This window comes from Felis catus, chromosome D1 (assembly GCF_018350175.1).
Source record: "Felis catus isolate Fca126 chromosome D1, F.catus_Fca126_mat1.0, whole genome shotgun sequence".
In the NCBI taxonomy this organism is placed as follows: Eukaryota; Metazoa; Chordata; class Mammalia; order Carnivora; family Felidae; genus Felis; species Felis catus.
In genome coordinates, this window is record NC_058377.1 from 85,156,947 (window position 1) to 85,178,061 (window position 21,115).

The following is a 21,115-nucleotide window of genomic DNA, read 5'->3' on the forward strand; positions in this document are numbered from 1 at the left end:
GATGCAATTGGAAAGTGCAGTTTTCACACCCACTACTTTGGGTAAGGGATGAATGAATTGAATTGAATAATAAGTAAAATTACCCAAGAATACATTCCCTTCTGTAGATAGAATAGAGCAGTGGGAGAGTATTCTTACCTACCCCTCCTGCTAGGCAACAGCCAATCAGCAGCAATTTGACTCAATACTGAGCATATGAACCAGCTCTGTGACTTGAGATCTAGGAGAGGATCCTGAGAGATCCCAAGTAAAAATGTACGGGAAACAAAGAGAACTAATCTATCCTGTCTTCTGTCAAAAGATCTCTCCTTGTACAAGGAGGCATAGATTAAAAAAAATTAACAACAGCAACCATATGAGGCTTATGAAAGTATTCTACAACATAGAAAACTCTATGTTTTACACAGTCCTCAAGGTGAAGATTTAGAAAAAGATTTACAGCAGGAATACATTTTAGAGAATATTTGTGTTGGGTTTTCCCCAAATTCAATAAAATTTGACTTCCATAAACACACACACACACACACACACACACACACACAGAAATGAGATGACAGCAATTTAAAGAAAAGAAGTATTGCTGAGATGCGGCAGAGATGATGATGATGATGATGATGATGATGACAAAGGTAACAATAATAGCAGTTAACATTTATTGGGACATTTCTATGGGATAGAAACTTTGCTAAAAGTTTCTAAGGACAATCTGGTTTCATTCTATGGAAATAATTATTATCTTCCTTTTATTGATGACAAAAATGGAGAACAGAGGTTAAATATCTTAACTCAGATCACACAGCTAGTAAGAGAAGGAACAGTGTTTCAAACTCGGGTAAGTAGAGAGCTAAATGAAAAGAGGAGAGAAGGTAAGGAAATAAAAGACTCAGTAGTAGAATTAACATCTGTTTTGAAAACAGAAGACAAGCAGACTGAATATTATAGAAAATCAAATCAGTATTAGGGAGGACTAAGTTGAGAAAACCTCACAGGATATAGTGAAAGCATAAGACATAAAATTTATGAGAGGAAAGTTAAACATCTGGAGTGTCAAGACATCAGATATTAAACCTATACATTATTGGTGGTACTGGAGAAGAATTCAGAATAAATTAAGCTTAAGCAACTATCAAGAAGAAGAAGAAGAAGAAGAAGAAGAAGAAGAAGAAGAAGAAAACTTTCCTGTTCCAAAGACCCATGTCTTTAGATCAAATAGGCTAACTCAGAATATGGCAAAGTTAATGAAAAACTGACTAACATTTAAATATAACTGAATTGAAAAGTATGAATTATAGACATGGGGGAAAGTTCAGTTATATTTAGATCTGTTTTCTCCAACAATGAATGTCAAAGAAAATGGGATAAAATATGAAGTTTTTAGGAGAAAATGTTTTAACATAAGAATTCTATATCCAGCTTAATTATTACTTTTGGTTATAGGAAACAAATGATATCCTCATGTACACAAAAACTAGGAAAACATATCACTCACATACATTTCAGATTATTAAGAAATGAATGAAATTCCTTCACTATGGGAAAGTCATAATGTGAAATGAATAATACTAAGCAGTAAGACCACTAAAACATGATACAACTGCTACAAAAAATGGTCAGAAAATAAATGAATTAAAAATTTTAGTCTTCATCGAGAAAAAAAATGCAAAGCATCATCAAAAAGAGACATGGGAAAGGAAAGAAAAAGCAAGCATTCCAACTGTCTATTTATTCATGAGGGCAAGAGATGCCCTTTTTCTCTGTTTTCCTTTGTTAAGAACATTCATTTTTATGATTATAACCAATACAATAAAACTTAAAATCAGAATAAGAAAAATAATTCATGTCTTAAAAAAATAGACAAAATCACCATCATGTGAACTTAATATGATTTTATTCTTAGAAAATTTATGTGAATCAAATAAAAGATTAATAATAAGAGAAAAATGTTTAATAAAGTGGCCAAGGACAAAATAAATTATAAAATATTGATAGTTTTCCTGTTCACAAAAATAGACATTCAGAAAATATAGTGGGGGGAAATCTATCCTAACAGCAAAACCAATTAGGAATGACAATTATTTTCAAATGCAAGACCCTTATAAAAAATTATAAAATTTTACTGAAGGACTAAAAAAGATACATGTATATTTTTTATATATGCTTACACACATATATAAAAAATGCCACAGAATTCAATCTGGCTGCAAAGATTGATTCTTATGAAATTAATTAATAGCCTGACACAACTATAGTCAAAACCCTGCAGGATGACTTTAGAGTGTTGGACTGTAATTTCAAAATTCATCTAAAAGAATCAATATACAAGGGTATTCAAGTAAAATTTGAAAACAAAGAACAATAGGCAACTTCTTTCAGATATTAAAATATAAGAAAAAGCTATAATAATTCTAGAAGTATTAGATATGTTGGATTGTTTAAGAGCAGAAGCTAATAAGAATTAGTTTATCATAAAGATTGCATTCCAGCTCAGTTGGGAGAACAAAAACAGATTAGTCCGTAAGTAGGGCTGAGATAATTTTACGCTAACAAATGTAGCAGAGAAATATCTTTGCTCAAATTTTACACGAGGAGTTTCACACAGTTTAAAAAGTAAAAGAGAAAAATAAAATGATAAAAAATTTGAAGAAAACCAGATGAATCTTTATATGAACTTAGGATAGTAAAAGACTATCAGAACATTTAAAAACAAAGAACTTTTAAAATATAATAATTCTGTACATTGAAAAAACCCATAGACACAGTGGCAAATTGGAAATTTGTTACACTAAATCTGATAAAGTTAGATGTTGCTTATTGCTTTAAGAAAAAGAAAATTCATATCAGTGTGAAAAATACTTCCAGTAGAAAAATAGCAAAGGATTTAACAAGAAATTCATAGATGACTAATAAATGATAAATCAAATCAAAATCACTTATACAAGTAATTAAAGACATACAAATTAAAACATGGATATAAAATTCCCTGTCAAACCCACAAATATGTTTCTAAATGGCTGCATTTAGCATTGCTGAAACCTCATGTATACCACAAGTAGGTAGAAGCTCTTATTCACTATTTGTGGGAGCATAAACTCCTGAAATATTCCTGGAAAATGCTTTGGCAATAGCTATCAAAATTCTCAAGCATGTTTAGATAATTTGACCTAGCAATCTTACTAAGAAGTTATTTAGGGGAAATAATCAGAAAATTAAATACAGATGTATATATTTATCCGAGCATGCTTTATGACAGCAAAAAATTACAACCTAATGGAAAACAACAGAAAACTGAATGAATGAATAAATAATAATCTGCCCATTTGATAGAAGATTATGGTGCCATTGAAAATAATTCTTTTGTTAAGGAATGTTAAATATGTGGGCGGGAAATCACATTAGTTTGTTAGGTGAATAATGCAGGCTGCAAAATTATATATATTGTGTGATCTGCTATGATCACAATGGCAAAAAATATTATAACTGTATAGTAACCATAGAAATATATTCACTAAAGTTATAACGATGGTTATTTGTGGGTGATAGAATTTTCATTTCCTTCTTGGCATTTTTTCTTTTTCTAATTTTAATACAGTGACCATATGTTTTTATGTAAGTTGAAAACAGTAGAAATGTGATTAAAATAATCAAAAAATCATAGATATTACAATAGATTCATATGGTTTTTCTTTGGATTTTTCTAAATTTTCCATAACAACAGTCACTGTCTTAGTCTTCTCAAAGTTGCCGAAATAAATATCATGCATTGGGTGGCTTAAACAACATAATTTTATTTCTCACAGTTCTGGAAGCTGGGAAATCCAAGATTAAAGTAGTGGCCAATTTAGTTTCTGGTGACAGTTCTCTTCCCGGCTCTTTGTTGTATCCCCACATGGTGGGAGAAGAATGGGCTCTCATTTCCTCTTCTTACAATGGCCACAAATCCTATCAGGTTAGGGCCCCACACTTATGACCTCATTTAACTTTAACTGTCTCCTTTTTTTTTTTATGTTTATTTACTTTTTTTTTTTTCAACGTTTTATTTATTTTTGGGACAGAGAGAGACAGAGCATGAACGGGGGAGGGGCAGAGAGAGAGGGAGACACAGAATCGGAAACAGGCTCCAGGCTCCGAGCCATCAGCCCAGAGCCCGACGCGGGGCTCGAACTCACGGACCGTGAGATCGTGACCTGGCTGAAGTCAACGCTTAACTGACTGCGCCACCCAGGCGCCCCTATGTTTATTTACTTTTGAGAGAGAGAGTGTGTAGGGGAGGGACAGAGAGAGCTGGAGAAAGAATCCCATTCAGGGCTTGAACCCATGAACTGTAAGATCATGACCTGAGCCGAAACCAAGAGTTGGACACTTAACCTATTGAGCCACCCACAGGCCTCAACCTTAATTGTCTCCTGAAAGCCATATCTCTAAATAAGTCACACTGGAGGTTAGGGCTTCAGCAAAAAAATTGGGGGAGGGAGTGCACAATTCAGTCCATAGAAGTTATTTTGTTTTTCAGCTTTAAAACAACCAACAAGTATGGTAATTGGGTTTCTATCTGGGTTGGGAGCAATGAGGAGCTGTCCTAGAAATATGTATGGATAGGTTTCTGGGAAAAACTTCCGCAGCTTGAAAAGAACTTATATAAAGGTAATTCTTACATTTTCCCTTACTTTACCACTAAAATGTGACTATTTTATTGAGATTCTGTTTATAATCAGAAAAATGAACGTTGTTTAATAAAAACATATATTAAGTGCAAAATGTGAATTAAATATATAAGTATTTCATTTGGTTTTCATAAAGATCTATCTACATGAGACAAAGTTAATGAGTTCACAAAAATATTTTTAAAATAACTGTGAAAATAAGGCATTTTCAGTACAGAAAGTCTCTAAAATATCTAGTCAGCTTAGTACCTTCAATGACATTATTAATTCTTGGTTGTCCAAATGTATCTAAACTTATTCACGTATCTTCCTTACAGTGGGTAATCTAAATTGTATGTTCATGATTTTTGCAATAACTAAAGCTCATAATAAAGGAACAATGTTCTGTGCACAATTCCTCACCCACAATCTATCTTGTGAGCTTAGTTTTCATAGGCCAGTCTTCTCAGGGTTGGGCGCGTGGGCATCACAGAACAAGTGCATATTCCCTGCAGGCATGAGGTCCTCGCCTCTACAAATCAGAAGGACCTGTTTCTCATTCTTTCGGCTTCCACTTCTGCATCAAGAACTATTTGGCTGAGAGAAAACACACTGGTTTTGAGATTCTGTAGAATCAAAGAGATGTTGTAGGGGTGGAGAAGACAAATGTTTCAGGACCATAGAAAAAGGGGCTGGGCAATCATAAATCAGAGAGAGATGCCGGCTCTGAAGAAAGAGCCACTAACCCTGGAGAGGGAGCCACCTTAGTGCACTGATGACAGATGAGCCTTCGCCAGTTGGAGATGAGTTGCTCTAGTAATGTTCAAAGAGTGGGTAGGAAGAATGTGGTTAAATCATCCAGAATAGCCACAGCAGTGAAAGAAGCAGAGAAAAAGTCTGCATTAGATGGGATTCAAATACCATCTGGGGGTTTTATTACAGAAAGTAGAGTGAAGCACTTTGAAATGTGTTCTGTTCCTCATTTCTCTGGTAAAAGTACCAACCATTGAAGCTGAGTTTCTTTGGAACTGGTGGTGTTAGCCAGACTCCCCAGTGAAATCTGAGCCCTACACTTCCTGTTGTCTATTTGTTTCACACAGAGTCCACTCTCCAGAAGTATTCTTTACAGCCTGATAGCTTGAATGGATACATTTCTAATGGATCACAAAGAATCTCATGCAGGTCTCCAAATACAAAAACAGACAGTATGGAAAAGATAAGGAAAGAGATTTATTTTAAAAAAATAAAGCAAAGGAAGAAATAATATGCAGAAACTTTCTAAACATTTCCTAAGTATCTTTCTACATACTGAGACCACATTAGTCTCTGTAAAACACTGTTTATACCATGTCATGAATTTATTCAGAGACGACTGGTGGCTAAAACACTTTGGTCTGGGATAGTGTAAGGGACCACATTATGTCCTCCTCAAAACTCATTTGGAGAAAGTTCCTTAAAGAGGTAATTAAGATTAATGAGGTCACAAATGTTGGGCACTAATATGACAGGACCGTGGCCTTATTAGAAGAGGAAGAGGAACTAGAGATCTCTCTCTCCACACATGTACAGGGGAAAGGCTGTGTGAGAACACATAGTGGTGAGGTGGGGGTCATCTGCAAACCAGAGGGTCCTTCAGAAACCAACCCTGCTGACACCTTGATCTTGGACTTTCTAGCCTCCAGAACTCTGAGAAATAAGTTTCTGTTGTTTAAGCCACCCAGTCTATGATGTTCATTATGGCACCCCAAGTAGACTAATGTAGATAGCATGTGGGGTCCACCATATGCTTTTAAACAATCTCTCCAGTTGTATATATCTTTCTGTATTTCTCTGCCCAAGTACCATCTATGTACTGGAATTATGTATTTAATTTTTGAATTCTAACAACCATACTTTTGTGTTCAGTGCCCCTCATCCTTATTAATGCTTTTTCTGCCTAAGATACTGAATCTTACCCATATCTCAAGTTTCATCAGAGGTCCTGATTGATTCCTCTGTGGAGCCTTTCTCCTTCACCCCAGGTGGGAAGTGTTCCCCTCCTCTGAACTCCTACTGAACTTCCTGCCTGAACTGCTAATTTGACCTTTATAACATGCTGTTAGTATTTCTCTAAGAAGAATGTCAGATCCCTTAGCTAATACATTTTCTTACAATCTGTATTCATCATAACAAAATATAGAGCACAGAGGAAAATGCACAAGAAAGAAATACCACTTTTATTAGGTCACCAACAATAAGACCATTTGATAAATACTTCCAAAAATAGAAGTATTCTAAGTGTATGCATGTGTATGTATAGAATCCAACTCCACATGCTTTATGTTATGCTTCTTTCACTTAGCCTGGAACATCATTATTGTCATTATTCTTTCCAAAGTTCATTTTAATTGAGTTATAATATTCTATCCTATGTACTATAATTCATTTAACCAAGTCCCTATTGATGACTATTTAAATTATTTCTAATCTATCTATGTTATAAAAAGCCCTGTGATAAATACTCTTACCAAACAATCTTTGCATAAATTCATAAAAATATCCCTGGGATAAAGTTCTAGAAGTACATTTTTTTAATGATATGTATTGCCAACAAGTTGTACATCCATCAACATGAGAGTGATCATTTCTCTACACACTCAAATAAACCTTGACATATTTTCAAATGCTTTGCCAATTTGAAATATTGATTTGATGAGAACATAGACCATGTGTTATTTTATTCTTTCTACTGCTACCATTACAATTGATGCTAACTTGTCAATTACACTACACTATTAAATGTTCAATCATTTCACATACATAAATTAAAATAATATTTTACAGCATCTAGCATAATGCCCTTCATATACAAAGTTCATAAAAGATTATATATGATCATGGAATAATAAAAATATCACCCCATAAATGGGGTATCTTTTACATGCTACATGAAAGTCAGAGAAATCAAAAAATTATTCCTCCAGTGGATATATGTAATTAAAAAAAAATTGTTCTGCTATTCTGAGTCTGATAAACTATCTTTAATCCTATCACCCCCGCTCTACCCTTTATCTATTTATTAATCACTTCCTTTCCCTCATTAATGTATCAGTTCTACTTGCAATGGTGAAGTGCATTTTAAGGTGTGGCATTCTAGGTATGAACCAAAAAAATTTGTTTTTCTAACATTTATTTATTTTGAGCGACAGAGAGAGAGAGAGATAGAGTGTAAGAGGAGGAGGAACAGAGAGACAGGGAGACAGAATCTGAAGCAGGCTCCAGGTTCTGAGCTGTCAGCAGAGAGCCCCACACGGGGCTCGAACTCAATCATGGACCGCGAGATCGTGACCTGAGCTGATGTCGGACACTTAACCCACTGAGCCGCCCCTACAGTATGAACTCAAAATTTTTAAGAAACTAGCAAGGAAGGAACATTTCAGCTTTGTTATAGAACATTTTCTAGGATGTTTTTTATTGAAAAAGCTTTTGTTCTTTTAAAAAAAATTTTTTTTCCTAATGTTTATTTATTTTTGAGAGAGACAGAGACAGAATGTGAGTGGGTTAGGGGCAGAGAGAGAGGGAGACAGAATCCAAAGCAGGCTCCAGGCTCTGAGCTGTCATCACAGAGCCCTACCCGGTACTCGAACTCAGGAGCTGTGAGATCATGACCTGAGCTGAAGTCAGACGCTCAACCGACCGAGTCACCCAGGCGCCCCGATTTTGCTCTTTAAAAAACAAAGAGCAAAAGGCGCCCCCCCCCATGTGTATGAAGTTCCTTTGCTTGTATTACTAGTTTTCAATACACTTTCTACATATTTATCTCTTCTCTCTCAAGTAGAGCAAATTGGTTGTCAACTTCTGCTTTTGCAGTTATTATTCAGTGTCCCCAGCACAAAGGAGTAGTCCCAGTCTCATTTTGAGACTCCAGTGTTCAGGGGCAGAACTCTTCCCAGGTGCACCTCCTATTCTATGTGCCTTTATCAGCCTCCATGAACTCCACCCCCGTCAGTCTATTGCACTGTCTCCCCTTACCCTTCAACCCCTGCTGATATCTCATCTATGTATGGCTTCCTCTTGGCCCAGAAAAATTATATGAAAACATTTCACAAAATAAAAAGCCAATTATCTGACATACCACTGCAAAACTTTTTAAAAGTCTCTCAAAATCCATTTGTTAGCTACCTATAGTTTTTATTTAGAGACTAAAGCAAAATGTCAAATTTTAGGACTATGTCCTTGATATTACAAAAATAAATGAACTGCTACTTCTCCTTTCCTTAGTCAATGTTTTAACTTTGGAAAGTGGAAAGTTTGCCATGGTCCCGGTACTCTGGGTAGTAAGAATATGATAGATTTTCTCTAAGAGTACTGTTGTTTGCGCTACAGAAAACATATCTAGTGAATAATTCCTGGTGGGGAAAAAAAATCACGTTTTTGTGAACCAGGATTTAAACACAACAGGAAAACGATTTATGCTTTTAAAGTTAAGGTTTGGGATGAGCACTGGGTGTTGTATGGAAACCAATTTGTCAATAAATTTCATATATATAAAAAATAATAAAAATAAAAATAAAATCTCTAAAAAAAAATAAAGTTAAGGTTTTACTTTTTGGCTAGAGCGGGTTTAACTGTCATTGTTCTCTGCTGGTCAAGTATCATATTCTGATTCACACACGTGTCAGACAGCATTAAGCTCCACATTTTTCACACATACAAGCCCATTTAATCACCATAGCAACCCTGTGAGGAAAGTATTACTCCCATTTTACAGATGAGGAAATGAGGTCCAGAAAGGTAAAATAATTCGCCTAATCTAACAATCTAAAAATGCCCGAGCCAGAATTTGAATCCAGGCCAATGAAGCGATCTCCTTTTACACTAGATTTACCTCTGAAATAGTTTTGCCCCAGGCATAAGTACCATCTTCAGGTCTGCCTCCATTTGGATAAATCCAGACTCGTTTTGCATTGGGCGGCTTGTACAGCCTGCTCCGAATGAGTGCTATACGTTTAGTTTCAGCTGTAGAATTTCTTTTGGATTGCAGTTCTTGAACTGCAGAAAGGTGCTCCTGGTAAGAAAAGCCCAGAGAATTGCCTGGTTAGTATGTTTATGAAGGATGTGATGAAAACAGAAATACCTTATAATTGTAAATTATATTTTAAAAATTCTAGGAAGTGCATTACCCTCTCCTGTCACGGAATCTTCTTAAATCCCCCTTGCTTCCATGAGTCATCAAAGGCAATAAGAACCATTAGAGTAATAATAATAAGGCATTTATTTTGGCAAAACACTTTACTTTCATTTATAATTTGGAGAAATGAATAGAGATGTGTTTTTGGATTTCTGTGTGGTGTTTCTCCTACTGAGCAATTTCTCTGCATCTAACAAATGAGTTTTTGATTAGAATCACAACATCATTTTCTTTAACCAAGAAATGCTTCAGGGAATGTGCATGACTGTTGTTTGAGTCTTTACTCTCTGTCTTTTAAAATACAGCAACCACCCTTATACTTTGCCAGATCCCTGCCAGGCAGCTTTTCATCCCACTTCAAGCATGTCCTAGTTCAATGCTTTGCATTCATTCCCTGGTCAGTGATTTATCCTTCTCAGCTTGGCAAGAAGTCATATTTCTAGCAATGTCAATTTCTTTTTTTCTAGTAACCTTGACTTGGGCACACGCCTAAGATTTAGATTGAACACATTTCACGATTTGAGAAACCCTATTAAATAAGAACATATCATTTTGATGAAAAACTTCACAAAGCAAAAAGTTTTCCCAGGTCCCTATCCCCAGTCCTCTCTCAACAGCTGACCTTTCTCTTCTCGACTTTTTTTATGTCTGGCAATCCTGACTGATTAACCAATTGGACTGAAACTGCTTTTTGAATTCCTCACTTCTGAATGTCTCCATTGCAATTAGTATTTTGCTCCTTGCTCTTTTTACATATTGAGACATACCCTTAGGAGTGATGAGCAATGAAGCCATAAGGCTCAACTTGACTACACTTATTATAATTACCTTTGTACATATCCACTGGGCCTTTTTCTCTTCTTTGCTAAGGTCATAATTTCTGGTCTCCATTCAAACAAAACAGACTTTCCTATGAGCTGTCTGTCTTTTAGATAACTACTCTCCAAATGCCAACTCAATGCTTGGCATATGCTTATGTGGTCATAACAGACCAGATGCTGAGGATATATTAATAGCGTAATTTTAAAATTCAATACTATACTTTTAAAACCTTATTAAAGAGGCAGTCTTTAGCGTCTGGAGTCCTGAAGAACGCACCTCTGTATGTCTTATGAGCTCCATGAGTTTAATTTCCTCTTGAGTCTTCTCGGTCCATCCTCCTTCCATCACCACCGGCTGCACAGGGTTTTTGTTGGGAACCATGGCGGCTGGCTGACATGCTGCTACTCGCCGCCCTGGGGAAAGAAGTCCCTGGTAATGTTGTTTCCGAAGATGGGCTTTCAGATTTTAAATAAATTGGTTTGGCATTCTACGCATAAATCATTCCACTTGGGAGCATAGGCTAAAATACTAAATATATCATAAAAGCAAAGATGCCTAAGGTAATAATATCTAACAATGCTTCTTCATATGGGAGCTTGAGGTTTCAAACAGCCAGGATATGCATATTCACTGTACAGATGGAAAAGAAAGATAACATGCTGACTTCCACACTGGCCCCAGCCTCTCATGCACGATATGGTTCAGTGGTAATTTAGTCAAATAGAATCCATGACCTATATAGCCCATCATCTCTTCCAGTCATGGAACATATGTTTTGTTCTCTTCACTAATAATAAGCCTTTCCCCAACAATTAGCTTAGCAGCCTGGGGATTAAGTACTTCTAAAATAATATTAACCCAAGAGACAGAAGGCCTTTTTTTCTATCTAATAATACCCGCAAGCACGATTAGTTTCTGACACCTCTGCTGTGCCCTTTAGGTTGTTAAAAAGCTGTGGTAAGAGAAAATATTTGTTGGAATACTGTACTCCAAAGAATAATAGGCATAATTTAATAAGTGTGTTGATTTGAACATATGCATTCTTTTAACTAGCAGTCCACTTAAAATTGTTATAAAAGAGATTTAAAAATCCTAATTATCAAATCGTTTTCTTTTTCTATGTTGAAGATAAACTCATACTGAGTCTTATACTGATCTCTAAACTTTTTAAGTACAAATAATGCTTCCTCTTGCATGTTCTTTCTAGAAACTTATGTTGAACACTAGCTATCAGTCAGGCTTTGCACTAGATAATGCAAATACAAACATGCTCAAGATTTAGTCCTGTCTCAAGTTTGGTGGGTAAGGCTGATATCAAGGAAATGATTATACCAATAATTGATTGCAACTGTGCTGCACCAGAGAAGTGCATTTATATAAAAGTATATAACACTAAGCTCAGTGCTTAGTCTCAACTGCCAGAGAAGGCTTCTCTGAGAAAGTAACATTTAGGTGGATAAAATAATAGAAATTCTAAAACAAAGTTGGGTTTTAATTTTGTTGCCAAGGGAGTCTTAATGTGCAGGTTCTCAGACCATGACCATAAACAAAACTCTTTGAAAATAATTTAGTATTTGCAGAGAATAAAGCATTTGTGTTCTTGTAAGCTCAAGTTTGTGGAAACAGATCCAGCAATAAAAATAAATGGCAGCAATGACTTTTCAGAGAAACCAGAATGCTATGTACCCAATAAGCATTCTATGCAATTTATGGATGTGGAGAAAATATAATTGAACCAGTCAGCCAATGAATTACAGTGGCAATGCCATTAGGTTACATGATTTGGAGAAGACCACAGTGGTACGAGAAAAATACATAACGCAAATTTACGCAAATATAGTTTTTAGCCTACTCTATTCATAATGTGGAAACAACATTAATTTATGATACATAAGTATTTTATTTATAGTGCCTTTTGAACACTAAAACTTTGCTCAACTAAAGAGAGCTCAGCAATAGTTTATCATTTACACTCTTAAGAGCCAGGATTTGAATGCAGGAAAAGAGCAAAAACCATTATGCATTATTTGTTTTTTGTCAACTTGCTTCTAATGGTCTCTAAAAAAAAACTAATGCATTTGCACTGTAATTTTCATAGAGACATAAATTCATCACAAAAGGTTTTGGTTCGGGAAAAGATGTTCATAACGAACTATTATTTATGTAGGTAAGAATACAAATTGAAACCAGGCAAAATGTATTGATTAAATTATTTTTATTTTCTTATTACATTTCCCATATATCCTATTTTATTTCATATGATATATGGGGAAAGTAATGATAATAGCTAACAATTAGTGGGGAAAACTAGAAAACATGAGTGCTTTGCTGTTCTTTCAGACTATAAATCTCACCTGTACAGATCCCCCATACCCCTCCCTTGATTAGAGGCCCACATTGTTTCAGCATTATCTATGGCTGGGAGGGTAAGTCAACCTTATTTGAGGTTTTAGTTGGCAAATCCATTTAGCTCTCACACTAAATAAAATGTTCCATCGTTGTTTTTATATGTAACAAAGATGATACTTTGGCCTAATCTGCCATTTCTTAGTTTCATTGATCGGTTTTTAAGACCCCAAGTCAGAAAATGGGCTGCCTTCACAGGAACCTTTATTCTAATACTTATTGAGTATTTATTATGTGCTATGCATGCAGTAAATACTCGACATCTGTTACTTAATCATAAAAACCCTACAAAGTTATTACTAGCATCGTGATTAATATTAGCAATGACCATACTTATAAATGAAATGTAAAGTCAGTTTATACACAGCATATGCTTAATAAACATGTGTCGCATTTACCAATGGCTCTAATAATGGAAAATAATCTACTTAGCCACTATTTATACCTCTCATACCTCCTCTTTCATCCAATCCTCAAGAAGCTCATTATCCAACAGGGACTGCAGTTAACTGAACTTTGACTTGTTCTTATTTATCTTCCTAAGCCCAACAACTAGAAAAGCCTGTCCTCAGAGTAGGTATTTTATAAGTATGCATTGAATTTACATTTAATAGCAGAAAATATAACAGTTTGTCAGTAGAGACAAGATTTATCTTAGCACTAAATTCTAAGAGAAATTTCATTAATGGATTCCTCCATAATGGACACCATCTGACCAAACAGACTATTGTCAAGAATGATATTGTAGATGATACCAACTGAACTTTAAATGCTTTTTTAGTACTTAATTATAATAAAAGCTGAAGACATGATATAAAATCAGCATACAGTAAAGGCAGCTCTGCCAGGTGCTATTTTTAGTATGTTGCTTTTTATTGATTTAATTTGATATAGGAATAGACCTTAGAAAACTCAGTGGAGTGAATGGTTGAAATTCCAAACATTCTTTAATTCAGTCATTCTACAACTATTCACAGAGCAAACAGGAAGGGTGTAGAATTTATAATGTATCATAGGGAAGACAGTCACATGACCAGGTAATAATATTAATGTGATAACAATTATCACAGGGGAAGTTCAAGGTGTGATAAACCACATTATTCCTGACATGGAAAAGGAAGGCTTTTAGGAAGAACAACGAGTAAGCTGAAAAGTATATAATGAGTTCAAGCAATCCAAGAGGACAAGAGAGAGAGAAACTTGAGGCAGAAGAAACTAAATTGTTCCACAAGCCCAGAGTTAAGAAAGTGCCTGATTGGGGCGCCTGGGTGGCATAGTCAGTTAAGCGTCCGACTTCAGCCAGGTCACGATTTCGCGGTCTGTGAGTTCGAGCCCCGCGTCGGGCTCTGGGCTGATGGCTCAGAGCCTGGAGCCTGTTTCTGATTCTGTGTCTCCCTCTCTCTCTGCCTCTCCCCCGTTCATGCTCTGTCTCTCTCTGTCCCAAAAATAAATAAACGTTGAAAAAAAAATTAAAAAAAAAAAAAAAAAGAAAGAAAGTGCCTGATACATCTGGAGGACTGAAAAACAGTCCAACTGGTGGAGTGGAGTGCACAAGGAAAGAGAGAAACTCACACAGAACCAGATGGTGCAAGGCGACACTATGGAGTTTCATCGTCCTAAAGATAATAAGGAACTTTGAAAGGTTTTATGCCTGAAGCACCATGACACCTTTGTATTTTTGCCTGATCACTCCAGATTCAGAACATCGTCATTAGCATAGAATAGAAACTACTGTCAAGACTGGAAGCAGGGAGACAAGTTACAAAGCTGTTCCAGTAATCCAAAGAATAGATGACAATAGCTTGAATTTAGATAATACGGTTGGGGATTAAGACAGAATTCATTTGAGATAAATTTAATAGATTAGAAGCCACCAGACTTACTGATACTTGCTTGGAGAAAGTGAGAGAGGGGGAGATGCCAAGGATGACTCCCAGGTTTCTAAGATGGAACACCTGGGCAGATGGTGGTGGCATCCACTGCTCGAAGAAATGAAGTGGTAGTAATTGGAGTGGTGGTAACATGATAACTTTGGTTTTGGACACGCTTATGGGATATTCAAGTGAAAATGACTAGTAGTTGAAGCAGTAGAGGTTATCAGTCATAATAGAGGCTTTTCATTTAGACCCAATAATTCTTTTGGTAAGAACTGAATAGTAGTCATCTCAATCCAGAGCTCCGTCTTGTGCATTTACAAGTAGCTGCGTTGCTTATCGAAATAAAATTCACATGCTTTCAACAATACACAGTGCACATCTTTAGGAGTTGAAATCCTGTTATAGAAATTACGGAGCCTGAAATGTATTCCTTTCCAGACTAAAGTCCACAATACACTACTTCTCTCCAAAGAACCATATGATATCTCAAGTGCTAGGAATAGTATAAGGTCCAGAACCTAAGATTCATTGACAAAGAGAATGAAAGAGGAGAACAAACATTGCCAATTGATTACTTTGACTATGAATAGCATATTTTGTGCTGCTTAACAAGAAAAAAAGAAGCCCTTCTGAGATAGTGACATTGACCTTTGAAGAATTTAGTATTTCCTCACTCAAATTATTGAAAAAAACAAACATACAAAACAACAACAAAAAACAAAACACTTCGTCCCCAGTAATTCCCAAAGAATAGACAGAAAGTTTTGTTTAAGACCTAATTTCAAAGCCCACAAAATGTCAGTTCAGCAACTGTTTCAATCCCAACATAGGGGTTATATGACCCAGACAGTCTCCTAATTTTAAAAATTTGCCTATAATTCATGTGATATTCATTTTAATATAAAGATTACAAATACACAATCAGTACTAGAAGATACATTATTAGGTTTTAGACTGGCTCAAGTGACTTTTGTGGCACAATATTTATGGTACTCAGTTAAACATCTGGTATCTAATAGTAGGAAAAAACTACCAGTAAACTGGGGTTACATTTAGAAATAAACACGGTGATACTTGATTTAGTTCATACTGACCTTTTAACTGTCTCATTTTGTGTTTCATGGTGTCTAGATCAGCCAAAATTTTGTCCTTTCTTAGCCAGTTCTGTTTTTCTAATTTTTCTACTTTCTGCAAAGCTAGAAAAAATACATGATATTTTATCCTGCATTGTGTTATCAACAGTAATTTATCATGCAAGCCAATAATTTATAAAGAACTTTCTGCTGCAAGAAATAGATTCAATTAGAAATAAGTAATTAAAAGGTAAGGGTCATTAAAAGAAACCTCATTTGAAAGATGACAGGGCTTAAGGCATTTCTTTATGGAATGGAGAGGGGGGAAAAAAAAGAAGAACCGTGCTGTTTTATTACATAGATTTACCATATGCAATAGCCATATTTCATTTTCCACCTCCACAAACTATTTGGAGGTGATGAAAGCCTTGCTTGGAACCATTCATTTTTTAAACATCCACCTACTGCCTAAAGGGTGCAATTCTTAAAAATGAAAATGTGCAGACAGGTCGTCTTCAGTGTGAATTAAACTCATTTGTTATTTTCTAATGTATACCATTATTCTCAGTCTTATAGACCAAGGATCTCTTTATCAACTAAATTAGACATTTTTCCATGCAGAATACTCCATTCCAGTAAGAAAAAACAGGCGACTGTGCAAATAAAGGAGCATAGCTATCCTTGTGCACGTGTTAATTGATGGACCTCCTGTTCTGTGCATAAATGTGATGCTATTATGTTGACATTGTACACATTTAATTCTTTTCTTATGGTGACATAAAATTTATTTCTCTTTCTGTTATACACTTGCTTGAAAGCAAGCAAAAACAAAAAACTTACCATTTGGAGATAGAAATGGTTCACCACAAGATACCCAGATGGCAATGGGATTTCTGAGGATGAGGGTGAGCAAAGACTTATCTACACCATCCAAACTATCAGATGTCACAGACTTTGGAAATAATGTGGTTTTCTGTTTTGTTCTTGGGTTTTCTAGGAAACAAATGACACATTTACCACTGCACAATAGATAAATTTGCCTCCTAAGTTCATTTGTTTATTCATAAGATTTCCTTTCTTATTAATGACTTGATTTAAATAGGCAATACCTAACCAGATGCAAACACATAAATTTGACCAGAAACTTCATATGCAATCAAATAATTTAAACTACTCTGATTGTAAATATATGTTTAGATTCCTTTTTTACACTTTACCTAGTTGTGACATAAATCTGAGGTGACTAACCAAAATAGCTACTCTGAAAAGGAATAAAATAAAAATATAAGAAAACTAAGGAAAAGGGGAAAGCCTTTCTAGGCTAAATCCAGAGATAAAATGCTTCAGTGTCCTCATCTTTCAAATGAATAATAGTATCTATCTCATTCTGCTGTTAGGAAGATTAAAAGGAAAAATAAAAGAGGAAAGTGCTTAGAATAAATAGTGTTCAGTCTAATTAATTGGACAAGTATACAAAAAATGCTAGATAATATTTTTATCATTAAATGGATATGAAAATCACAGTGTTTCCATTTGCTAGAGGTAACGCACAGTTTGGCTTCTGAGCATTCCAGTGGCCCAAGCAAAGAGGAAAACACAATATCAAGGTTCATATGGCCCACACAGAGTCATAAATTCTTCAGAAGATACAACTTTCCTGGTTCCTGAGATCTGAGATAAATTTATTTCAGGGTTTTCCTAAAGGGGTTATTTATGAGAGAGCAAACAGTGTCCTACAATAGAAATGAGCAATATTCAGAACTTCTAACATGCTGGGCATGTCACTAAGACCTCTGCATACATTATCACATGTAATTCTCAGAATGATACTCTGGTGTAGGTCCATTCCTTTTTTTACAATGTAACTGAGGTTTAGTCACATGGATAGGTAGCAGCAGAGCCAGGATTAGAAACCAGGCCATATACCTCCAGAACCTGTGCCCATAACCAACATCTCCATAATAAACATGATACTGAGTTTTTGACTGATGCCTGTTTTTTTTAAAGTTCCTCAACACAAACTGATGGCATAACATAAGCCACAATTCAGTTAAAGGGGGCAGCCTATTAATAGACCAGCTTGTTCAAGGATAACCTCTAGAATACAGAGGGGAAGGGATGGCCACACCCTTTAGTAGTCCAGCATGAATAACATTACTTCTGGACTTAATTTAAATACAAAATTAAAAGAAGAGCCTTTGAGATTATAATATGCCAGAACCTAGAGATCAGATATCTATATGCCAAGTAAAGGCCAAACTAAACGCTTTAATGATCATCTAGGCATTAAAAGGTCACATAATTAATTTTAAAAACTCATTAGAAAACAGGACAAATAATATCATTATGAAATAATAGAAAAAAATATATACTGGTCGTTGCCACAAGTTCCTGGCAGAGAGCTTCTAAATTTCTTGTAATTTTCTAAGTGATTCTTTTTGTCTTTGATCCTGGTTCCTGATGCAGAGCTCCTAAATCCTTTGGAATTTCTTGGATGATAGCAGTATCTTGTTTTCTAATGACAGACTCTTGGATGAAGGCTGTTCACCAGAAAGACCAAGCCATGATTAGAACCTTGGAATTTTCCACCCCACTCTCATTCCCGAAAGAGGGAAGAGAGGCTGGAAATGGAATTAGTGGACAATTATGCCTACATGATGAATTCTCCATAAAAATGCCAAAAGTACAAGATTTGGAGACTTTCTGGGTTGGTAAACACATGGAGCTGGTAAGAGAGGAGTGGCAGGCTTAGAGAGAACATGGAAGTTCTGGGCTCCTTCCCACATACCTTATCTTATTCATCTCTTCCACCTGGATGCTTATCTGTATCCTTTATCACATCCTTTCATAATAAACCAGTAGACAGTACGTACACATTTCCTTGAGTCCTGTCAGCTGCTCTAGCAAATTAATCAAACTGAAGGAATATTTAAACATGGGAATTTCCAATTTAAGCCAATTGATCAGAAACACAGGTCTGGATATCTGAAGTGAGAGGTGGTGGGGGCGCAGTCTGTGGGACTAAGCTCTTAACCTGTGGGATCTGATACTATCTAGGTAGATAGTGGCAGAATTGACTTAAATTATAGGACATCCAGCTGGTGTTACAGAATTGCTTGGTGTGGGGGGGGGGGGGGAACCACACATCAGGTGTCAGAAGTGTGAATGTGATAAGAATGTGAGAATAAAGAGACACACAGGAGGAAAAGTGGGTTTTTCCTACTCAATCCTATATACAATAATGATAGCTACTATTCATTGGATGTTTAGTCAACATCAACCAGGCACTATTCTAAGTGACATACACATTTATATATAAATTCCTATTCATATATACTCTTATGAATACATATTCATACCTATGAGACCAAATGAGTATACATTTACATGACTATCAGTGTAAAATTTGTAAAATGAGGCAACTGAGGTACAAGAGTTTAAACATTCAGCTAGCAAGTGACAGATCTAGAATCTGAGATCATTCAGCTAGCAAGTGACAGATCTAGAATCTGAATCCTGGTATTCTGACTCCAAAACCCAAGTTCTTAAGCTTTAAATGATGACTCTCAATATAACAATGGAAAGCTGAGATTACTCTGGTGAACCACTGTGAGCAAGACTCATTTTCATTTAGCAAACTGTTGCTGGGGACATAGTTTGTCCCTGTCCTCAAGTTGTACATAGTTAAATGAGACACACAAGATGTAAACAGATGATTATAACACAATGTGCTAGGAGCTGCAATACAGGTGCTTTCACTGGAGCTTCTGGGAGTTTAGAGAAGCAGTGGAGATGGGCAGGGGCAGGTTAGGGCAGCTGGTGGGCAACACCTCTTGCACTGATCAAACCCCACTTTCTTAAGTGGTCTCTAGTCGGTTCTGGTTTCAAATTTAATAACAAAGCTGCTCATAAAGTAGCTAAACTGTCAAACATATTTTATAAATTTGAGGCAATTTATTGACTGTTTTGGTGCTGACACCAAATTGATATTCTTTTAAAAAATGTTTCTTGTTATTCTTCAAGGTAAAAGCAATATGAGAACCTCACATGAGAGTAGCTTTCTGTGCTTTTGTAATTGTAGAAGGGCTGACTGAATCAAAGAACCACATTTAACTTTTTTATGACAAAAATAGGGAGAATCAGCTAAATCCTGATTTGTATAATATAACCAACCTTTCATACTTTTAATAGTTGCTTCTTTTGTCCCAACAGAGGCTGCCTCTTTCTTTGGTTCCTCAGCGTTTCTCTGGATGAAAGATTCATCCAGAGCCCATAAAACCAAGTCACGTAAGGAAAGGACTGTGGTTCCATCTTTGGTATAAACTTTGGATGCTGCTCTGGCAAGACCAAGTTGCTCCGTACATTCTGTAAGAAGCTTAATAGCAAAGAATATAAGGAAATGATTAGAGAAAAAAGGGATAGAGCTGGGAATAATTGTGAAGAGCTTCTTATTTTAGAAATTTGAGAAAATCCTTTAATTTGGGGAAATGGAAAGGTGAATAACTACTGATTTGATCTTTGAGAAGAGATAATTTTTTATATTAGATTGTCTGATACAACCTCACAAAATTAGTCCTTACTCAAGCTGTGAAAATTAGCTCCAAAAATTTAACACAGCAGCTGATACATTTAATCATGAATCAGTTAATATATTTTATCATCAGAGTATTTATTTTCTAAGAAGTGTTCAACTTAGAGATCCACTTTCAATTTTGTTGCTTTATAAGGTATAAAATAGTAACACTTCACATTGATGAACTGCTTTAAAATAAATGAGTAGTTGACTTTCAAACCCAAACTGAAACATGTTGTTACTTCCATTTTGTGGATAGGAAAACAGGCTGGAAGGTTAACATTTTTGCCCAAAACTACAGGATACAGCTGTGGAGCTCAGGGTGAATATTGAAGTTGCTAACTTTTGTGACTTGCTTGGTTTGTTGAACAATATCTTAATAAAAAAAGCCACTTGTATTCAACCAAAAAGGTGAGTGAATGAGTAGGTATGTACTTGTGTGTTTGCAAGGAGGTTTCCAGGGTAACTCCATATCATATTTAACATTGCTTGTAAAATATGCTGTTAAAGGCACTGCCCAGAATATATAGACAAGATTATCACCAAGCAATGGA

At 35.6% G+C, this 21,115-nt stretch overlaps 1 protein-coding gene across 8 annotated transcripts in view; it reads right to left on the minus strand.

The window, feature by feature from the left end:
- Positions 1 to 21,115, minus strand: part of DCDC1 (doublecortin domain containing 1) — a 475,155-nt gene that overhangs the window by 17,186 nt on the left and 436,854 nt on the right. For 7 of the 8 annotated variants that reach the window (XM_045039088.1, XM_045039084.1, XM_019812218.3 and 4 more), the window contains 5 exons: positions 20,162 to 20,363; positions 16,829 to 16,981; positions 16,010 to 16,111; positions 10,909 to 11,045; positions 9,508 to 9,687 (listed from right to left, as the gene is read on the minus strand). In XM_045039088.1, the coding sequence (XP_044895023.1) occupies positions 9,508 to 9,687; positions 10,909 to 11,045; positions 16,010 to 16,111; positions 16,829 to 16,981; positions 20,162 to 20,363 (774 nt within the window). The remainder of the gene's footprint in view (positions 1 to 9,507; positions 9,688 to 10,908; positions 11,046 to 16,009; positions 16,112 to 16,828; positions 16,982 to 20,161; positions 20,364 to 21,115) is intronic. The other variant, XM_045039086.1, reaches the window with a different exon arrangement.